General features: G+C 38.1%; 1 protein-coding gene across 2 annotated transcripts; it reads right to left on the bottom strand.

Moving 5' to 3' along the window:
- Positions 1–150: 150 nt before the first annotated feature.
- LOC136180538 (uncharacterized) lies at positions 151–5,696 on the bottom strand. Of its 2 annotated transcripts, none has more exons than XM_065960650.1 (6): positions 5,442–5,696; positions 3,276–3,410; positions 3,058–3,147; positions 2,826–2,894; positions 2,238–2,361; positions 151–2,154 (listed from the first exon to the last, which is right to left on the bottom strand). In XM_065960650.1, the coding sequence occupies exons 2-6, from the start codon at positions 3,366–3,368 to the stop codon at positions 1,487–1,489; spliced, it is 1,044 nt and encodes a 347-aa protein (XP_065816722.1). In that variant the 5' UTR covers positions 3,369–3,410; positions 5,442–5,696; the 3' UTR covers positions 151–1,486. The 2 variants fall into 2 exon arrangements, with proteins under 2 accessions (XP_065816722.1, XP_065816721.1); XM_065960649.1 differs by having other exon boundaries at positions 3,276–3,413.
- Positions 5,697–9,009: the final 3,313 nt, after the last annotated feature.

A 9,009-nucleotide genomic window follows, 5' to 3' on the forward strand; every position in this document is an offset into this window, starting at 1 on the left:
CTCTTGTTTGTGTTTGTTTGTCACGTCTGCTGTGGCTGAATGGAAACATGGATTGGTCTTTCAGTGAAAACTTTGACATATCAGGATGTTATTATGTCCAATAATTTAGTTATTGACCAGAAACCTGCACATGTCATTCCCAGAAGCCTCAGCTGTACTTTCTTTTCAGAGGGATTCAGCACACGTAAGCATGCTAACACACACTTCACTCGTGAACATGGTAGACATTCAGTGTAGCCTCCCTGCTAAACCTCTGCACCTGAGCGTTGTCACTGTCTTGGTCTCAACACCACTTTTTGAAGGTCTTGGTCTCGCCTCCTAATGGAAAGCATTTTTACTCAGTCTTGTCTCGGTCTCAGACAGCCCAGACTCCAGATTTTGAATCAAGACCATCACTGACAGGCTTCTTTTCCACGTCATTGCTGTGATTAGAAGGTAAACGCAGACTCGCCCTGCCTTGGTCTAGGTTTTGACTCGGTCTCGATCCCTAAATGTCTTGGCCCTTGTCTCGGTCTCGGAGCGCCCTGGTCTTGGGTATGTCTTGATCTCGGTTAGTGTGGTCTTGACCAACAACACTAGTAGAAAGTCTCCCAAATATGGCTTTATAGAGCTCCAAGCATTTCTGCAGACCCAGAACAAGCAAAGGTAGAAACAATCCATTACCCCTTTATTTCTACATTTTTCAGTTTTACAATAATTTTGAAACCTTGACACAAAGAGCAGACGTCTAGAGTGTTCCTAAGTTCAAACTAAGTTTTGCGAAGGTGCTTTTTGGTGGGAAACAAAAATTCCAAAAGATGGAAGAACCAAGGCACTCTTCTGAAAAAGGTGAAAAGCCATTATTGTCTAGTATGTATGGTTATGTATTGAAGTAGCTGATTGTGTGCTGAGGACTAAGCCCTGAAGAAGGCTGTATGTGCCTCTACACGTGGTTTGTTGTCAAGCTTTTTGATGACTTCAACAATTTCGATGATGAAATAGCCAATTTATTCAATGCTTTCAACTTTTTTTTCCCCAGAAGAGCGCCTTGTTTTTTTCTTCACCGTTTTGATTTTTGAACCCCCCCCCCCCCACCCCTCCAATATGAGCATTGAAACAGCTTGACTAAGTCTTCTTCCACAGAGTTCATGTGAACCTGTCTATGACTAAATCAAACCAGCAAGCGAGCTGGCAGATGAATCTTCAATAAGAAATGAATAAAATGAAGGGAAGCATTAACAAGGTTAAAAAAAGTATTTCTCTCTAACTTGTTTTCATTTCTTGGACAGTGAGGAGCTCCCCTGAATTCATGCACGGATCAACTTGTCCAGTGAAATTGTTGTTCTTGGATTAGCTCTCCTGTTTTGTGGGACGGATCCTGGAGACTCAGTGCTCGGGGTTCAATGTCTGCAGAAAGTCGGGCTAGGGGAGCTGATATCTGCAGCAGAGGAAATGACACTTCTGCTTGTGTGGGTGCAGAAACTCCCTCACTGTGGTAAACGGTCTCCTACTGCCTGAGGGCGAGAGGGAAATAAAGAGGTGTTGAAGAGTAACCATGAGAAACATCTGTCTGCCTCTGTGCTACAGGAGGTATCCCCATCACTCTGCAGTTATTTAAGGTGAGCTCTTTTAAGAAATGTTGTCTCCAGTAGAGATCCATCCTTTTGTCTGAGTCCCACATATTTTGGTAGGAATGTAATTCAGCCCTTGGATAAGGAATGTGTCCAGTAAGAGTTCTGCTCACATCACATATATTACTGGAAGGGTACAAGACAGCAAAATCACTCGTATGTTTAACTGGTTTGATGTGTGAAGAACCAAAGTTGTCCTCCACAGTTTCCTGCTTCAGCCTCTTCACTTCAAGGAAGCTGTCGCACTCGAGCTGCCGCTTCCTGACAGCCGAGCTGCCAAGCCTTTCACCAAGTCCAGCAGTCACCGTCTGATCCCGAGATTTGTCTCGAGGAGTTAAATCCTTTGTTTGGTTAATTTGTTGGCTCCTGCGTTTCTCCTTCTCATCAAGTTTCTCCTTCCAGAGCAGATGCCAGTGATGTTCCAGCTCCTCCCTATTACCGCTTTGGCAAGTTGCTGGTGAAGATGTGTGAAGGTCGGAGTGGGGTCTTCTGTTGAAGGAGCTGACATCTTCTGCTGCTTTTCTGAAGTATCCACATGGAGAGTCTATAACAGGAGAAGCAGGTCAGGCTTGATATTATGGCAGAATTCTCCCGTTTAGAAACAACATTTCTGGTACATTGAATCACCGTGATTTGAGTGTCTGCAGGAGGACCAGTCTGATTCTTTGTGTTGCACTTTATCAGGTAAGACAGCGGCTGGATGATCAGGTGTCCATTCACCGCAGAGATTGTCTGGTTTTTGCTGCATTTTCTGTTCAATGATGCATCAAATAGAATTTTTAAAGAACAAATTGTGAGTGGAATGTGTTACAGAAGTAGAAAACCTTTAGTAAAAACATGGCTGAACAAAAAAACAGACAAAACAGCTTTTTTATACTTAAAAAAAGATCATATTTCAAATCATATAAATCAAACTTTTTCCCATTTGTGTTGCTGCTTCAAAACAGAGTTAGTCGATTCTGTCAACTAAAAGTAATATAGATAAGTCAACATAGTTTGGTTATTAATATAAAATATTATCTCACAAATATACGACTGAATTAAGATTTATTTGTCAGTTTAAATCTTTACATTTGAACAAATAAAAAAGCCCCAAGTCCACTTTAACTGTGTTTTCACACAGTATGGCACAGAATTTAAAGAAAGAAAAACATTCAACTTTCTCACTGTAGTTGTTTTAAGTAATAAAATATTTGATACATATTCTTTTTTTACCTTCAGTCGTTGGTGGTGATAAATCCTCCATGCAATGCAGGCATGCATTGCACCCCATCTCCCTGGTTTCTGAAAGAAAAGATATTAAAAAACACATAACGTGAGTGATTATTCTCAGATTGCATCTTAATCAAATCTTATAATAAAACAAATCTTTTGGACTTTCAAAAAGGAAGCACGAGAAGAACCCAACTTGTCTCATCATGTTTTGACCGATGCATCGTGGACTCACCTTTGAGCTGAATAATTTGTGTGTTTCTTTGTGAAAGGCCGTGACGGGAGCAAACCAAGGCCTCGTGTCTCTGGGAGGGCGTGCCAGAAACTGTATGGTGAGAGAAGGTTAAACATTTTACAACATTAAACATGGGGGGGGGGGGCTTCAGGTGGTAAAAGTTCTGAATGAGATCACTTTCAATGTGATTTACACAGTATTGTGAAACATCTGCTTACATTACTGTCCCGAGTTCCCATTGGAGGGGCTGGTATGGTCGCTGATTGGTACAGGAAGGGAGTGAAGGCATGCTGGTGAGCGTGCTGAAGCATTTGAAGATGTTGAAGAAGCAGGAGGAGCGTATAGGGAGAGCACTGCTGAGAGGAGATGTGTGAGGAGAATGCAGTTTTAGTTCCTGAGCAGGGGAGATGATAAACTCACAGGGAAGACGTTTCTCACAGTGTGACAAGATTAGCTCCTGAGGCTACAACTGATTAGCCCTGTTCTATTTTAGCCTACATTAGTTTATATTTTGGCCAAAATGAAAGCACACGGGCTGCCTGGGTTCAAATCCAACCTGCAGCTCCTTTCCTGCATGTTATTCCCAGATCTCTCTCTCCCTGATTTCTGGCACTATCAACTGTCCTTACTCTCCTATAAAGGCACAAAAAGCCAAAAAATAAATATATATATATATATTATTTTTTTTGATGATAATGATTTTTTAATGACTTCAAATAGTACATATATATACATTATACATTCACACTGAAAATCCATGAGCAAATGACATCATCCTGCTACAATGCATTACAGACGGTAAGCCAATTGAGGCCTTCAGTTTGCCAATCCGTTTAATTAATTTTCCAAGAACACATGATTAGTAATGCTGTTAGTGAATGAGAGCACTGCTATATGCAGCCTATCTGTATTGAATATAAAGTATGGAAGAAGAGGCAACAGTAGGGAAATAACTAGGATGCCTTTCAAAAACTAAATATGAGAATCTATGAGAAAAAAGACTCAAGTCGCAGTGAGGGTACATGGCAGTTTGTTCATTTTGAAGAATATTGCTTGCATCTAAATGAATTCAAACGTATTAAAACTTCTGATGTTTAAAAATCAATAAAACACCTCAGAAGTCTTTACAATTTGAGTGTCAGAAGTACCTACTGAGTTAATCATCAGATAATCAATTGGAACCTATTTTCATGTCAAAGCCTGAGTTAAGCCTTAAGTGTGTTTCACCTTCATTTGAGCTAATTTTCCACGAGTCATGTTAGTATTTGCTACTTTTCTGTTATTATTTGACTGTAAATTTGACACATTTTATTTCTAGGTTGTAAGTTAGATAATACAAACCATCGTACTCTGCTCTTTTTGAAATTCTTTCCTTTACATTGTATCTATTGAGCAGAGCGATAAGAGCGGACCTGATGCTTCTGTCGTCGTGTTGTTCCTCTTTCATAAAGCATAACGTGTAACATGGCAGAGATGATTTACAATTCATTAGAATCCAAGACAACACTTATCTAGTCTGCAACTAAGTCTAAAACTTATATTACACCAGTTTGTTGAATCTGCTTTTTTTAGAAGTTTCCCAAAGATGATATTGATTAAAAGCCTCTTGTTATTCAATGGACACCTGCTGCTTTATTTTTGTGAGAAAAAGATTCATCTGAAATCCTTCTTCCCTACATCGAAGTAAAAGAGCATAGGTAATTCGTTTCAATGACACACCACATTTTCCTCCAAACGATCTCCCTCCTGTGCCAGGAGTTTCTCCTCCATCCTCCTGTTTGTGTCCTTAAACCTCTCTGGGCCACAGCAATCCAATCACCTCATCCCTCCCTTCTCATAAAGACGAGATTAACTGGAGGTTACACATCCTACATTCTTAAAATTTTGTCCATGTCAGCGTGCTGCAGAAATCTCTTAATCTCATAAAGGAGCTGTTGGGAGCGCAAACAGAGTGAATGAGCAGCTCGCTGTGTCACCTGAGGACACTGAGACCACTGCTGCTGCTCCTTACCTCCAACACAAAAACACTCTCCATCAGTCATGAGTCTCAGTACTTTAGAACTTCACACAGCTTAAGCTAGAAATGTGCCAGTTTCTCTCATGCTGATTTTTCTTAGTTTTAATCATCAAAGCTAATTGTTGGATTGACAAAGAGACCTTTAGTTTAATCAAGCACTGCTAGTTGAAAATGAGAATTATTTAGTGTAGACAAAACCATTTATTTGACCATTTGATAGAGAAGAAGTGATCCATTGACGAATGCAAATAACTGTTACCTCATCAAAGCTATTCCAAAAGATCAAATTGAGCATTAAACATAAAAACAATCACACACATTCCATGTCCCAGTGTTTCCTAACTCCCCAGTCTAATGTGTTTCTTACCTGTGTGATGCAGTGAAGAGAATGTCAAATCCTGATTTCCTGTTGGGATGACCCCGCTCCTACAGGTTTTTTTTTTTTAAAAAGCCAATAAAGACGAGATAATGACTTGTAAATTGTCCTTTTCTATATCACCACATGGAACTCAGTAGAGGTCTGCCAATGAGAGAATGGATCCTCTCTTAAAAGACAAAGAAACAAAAAGCAGTGGCGACTTCAGTGCAGCAGGAGCACTTGTCGCAGTGAGCCAACGTCAGCTGTCTGCTGCCCATGGACAATTAGTCAGTGTTACTTACCAACACCAGAAAAGACCATTAACTACTCCTAATGGCTTAACCTTATCCCATCAGCCCCCTAAACCCTTCTGATTCAGTTTAAAGAGACAGCTTATGTGAAAACAGGACGGCCCGTCTTAAAGAGATGCTCTAGCCATTTAATCATTCAGTCGTGCTTTATTAAGACACTGTATACTTTAACACAATGAAAGCAGCTATCTGATAGAAGTAGTGTTTATGAAACATAGCACAACAAAAACAAAACTAAATTCAATGGAGCGTCCATTCAAAACAAAACAGTTTGAATGAATTAACCAGGATATTTTTTGCTCTGTGGCATCAGATTTCAGAGGATCAGGTACGGACGATGCATACTAATGCTACTAATAGCTGCTGTGTTGTATCTATTGCAACTCTTTATTATTGCATGAAAAAAATACACAAGTAGACCCCCATTGCATTTCAAATTGCAAGTTTTTTAATCACAATTTTTGCACCGTGGTGTCATTGGCAGTTATTTTATTTGTTGTTCAATGCTCTTAATTCTACAAGTAAGAGTTATATTGGTGTTTTAGAGTGAATTTTTTGTTTTATACTCTCTGTCATACTGCGCCATGAAAACACCAAGCAAAGTTTTCCTGCGTGTGTTGCAGTTGAGTTAACTCAAAAACGTCATAATTCAAAGTTTCAGTTTAAAAAGATGTTTATAAGTAGTAATTATGATTTCAACTTAGACAGGGAATTTCAAGAGTTTGATCAAGAGTTTGACAAACATTTCTTCTGATGACTTCACAACCAGCAGCAATATGACTCTTCTATAGAGTCATTTTTAATGCCTGAAGCTGTTGCTACCTGGTTGTCCTGCAGATCAGAACTGCCTTTAAATACATTTTTCACAGCAAAGATTCACAGTGAGGGACGTGTTTGATGCTGTATACTTCCACATGTACATGATCAGAAAAGAGATGAGTCACGGCTTCGTCCACAGAGTCTGACACAAAAGCATCTTTACAATCACAATTCACAATCCTGAAAATGTTGCATCATTCAACAGCTCTGGTACCAAAAACATTGAAAGAACTGTTAAGCTGTTCATGCTATGCGCTTTTCTTTAGAATAGTTTAATGAAGAGATACCAGTTAATCTTTTTGCTTTCATTTTTTAAAATACTGTCTTATTATTTCGTGTTAAAGTTAAACCAACAATACTAAAGCTATGACCCAGTTCATGGGACATAATATCTGCTGTGGTATTTACTAGATTGTTGTTGCAGTTTATTTACCTGAAACCAACAAGTAATAATGTAAAAATAATGTAAAAAATCCAAAACTGAAAAATCACTTTTCACTAGAAATAAAACCTCACAAACATAAAGTGACATGTTGTTATGAAGAGTTATGTTCATATTTAGTTTTCTATAATTTTCTATCACCATTTCCATGTTATTACAGAAGTAAGAAGCTCTTTAAATTGCACAATCTGGCTCAGGCTTTTTGTCCTGAGTGGCCCCAGACAAATTAGGCTACCCTTCAATTGGATCCCATTAAGCAAAACATAAGATGGTGATTGGATTTGGTTTTGGGAAGACGTGTTCTCCTTGATTAGCTAATTCCATTCTCACTAATCATCCAAATCCAGTTAGTATGGGTAGCGTTAAAGCTGCTACTCCGTCAACGAACAGGTCTCACCCGGCCCGAACCATTACTCTCTACAAGTCACAATCCACCTGAGTGCCAAGATTGATCAAACACTCACAGCAGCTTCTTTTTCAGCCGTAAATGTCTTATTCAACAGAAATGTTCATGTGGACTGAAATGTTCCTACAACTCTTTGAAGAAGCTACAATTTCAGAAATAATGATTTTTATGAAATTTACAGAAAAAAAAACTTTTTTTCAAAGTGCCAGGTAGCTGTATTATTGAAATCATTTAAATTCCAAACTAAAAAATTAAGACATTGGGGAACAATTACATTTTAAAGTAAAAAAAAATAAGCAGATACCCAAGCACTGGAATAATAATAATTATAAATTAAATTAATTTGCCTCTTCAAAAAATGCATAACTTGCAAGTTGCAAAAGTTGTCCCTGCAGTTTTGTATCTGTTGTCTGTTTGGCTTCATTATGACGACTATGAGGACATTCAGCATCTTAGCGTCACTGTATGCTGAAACAATGCTCCTGAGATTTAAAATGAGTATTCATTAAAAAAGTACACGTAATAACATTTCAAAAACAAAATCATCATGTTTTCATGTGCATAACATAATAAGATACAATATTATTTACTGCATATTGCAATAATAGCTGGTTTATAAAATTAATATATTACTGGAGCTGTTAATGTAATAATAATAATAATAATAATAATAATAATATATCCACTGTCTATCAATATATTTCAGATCTATGTTTTGCATCTCATGTCTTAAACACAGCTACTATTGTTTTAATCAGTGACTTTCATTAGCTGTAGCTTTTAGATCAAAGGCTGGAACAAAGCCTGAGGAAATAAGCTAATTTAATATCATTACTGACACACACACACACACACATGCAGGCACGCACACACACACACACGCACACACGCACACACACGCACACACACGCACACACACACACACTTACACACCTGCACACGCACACGCTCACACTAAGACAGGATAAAATACAAAATAAAATAACTGAATATCTGTGTTAGCACGGTGATGAATCTTGAAGATATGAACTCTGTTTCTCTTCTGCCCAAACACACTATCTGTGCACTGGTTTGACTTAAGTGTTTATAATTCATAAATAACTTTGAATACACAAAAAGAAAACTTCAGCATTAATGAGAAAAAAGATGTACTGTTTAGGCTCTTTCTGATATTTCAGATCAATGCAACACTCACAGCACAAGATGGCGCTATTCAGCGCTGAAAGAAATAAGAAGTCAATTCTGACAGAAAAGTAAAAAGAATTAATCATTTTCATTTTAATGTTTTTAAAGATGACGACATCAGACACTGTATGTTGCATCATGTCCATTGGGAAAAATAAAAACTGTTTTTGTATTAAATATGTGGCTAGCTGTTACACCAGTGGCATATTAGATCTTAAACTGAGTGAAACATTTTGTCCTTTTTCTTGGTTACATATTTCCTTTAACATGCAACACCTTGTGCGATGGGACTTGTGGTGTTACATTGGGAGGTGCAATATAAAAGGTGTAGTTGAATTTCATGCCATAAAGCTTAGGAGCTCTCATGTTTTCATGTGCTGATCTTGAACATCTCTTAAATCTATTCAAACATCT

Source organism: Labrus bergylta, chromosome 11 (genome assembly GCF_963930695.1).
Source record: "Labrus bergylta chromosome 11, fLabBer1.1, whole genome shotgun sequence".
NCBI lineage: Eukaryota > Metazoa > Chordata > Actinopteri > Labriformes > Labridae > Labrus > Labrus bergylta.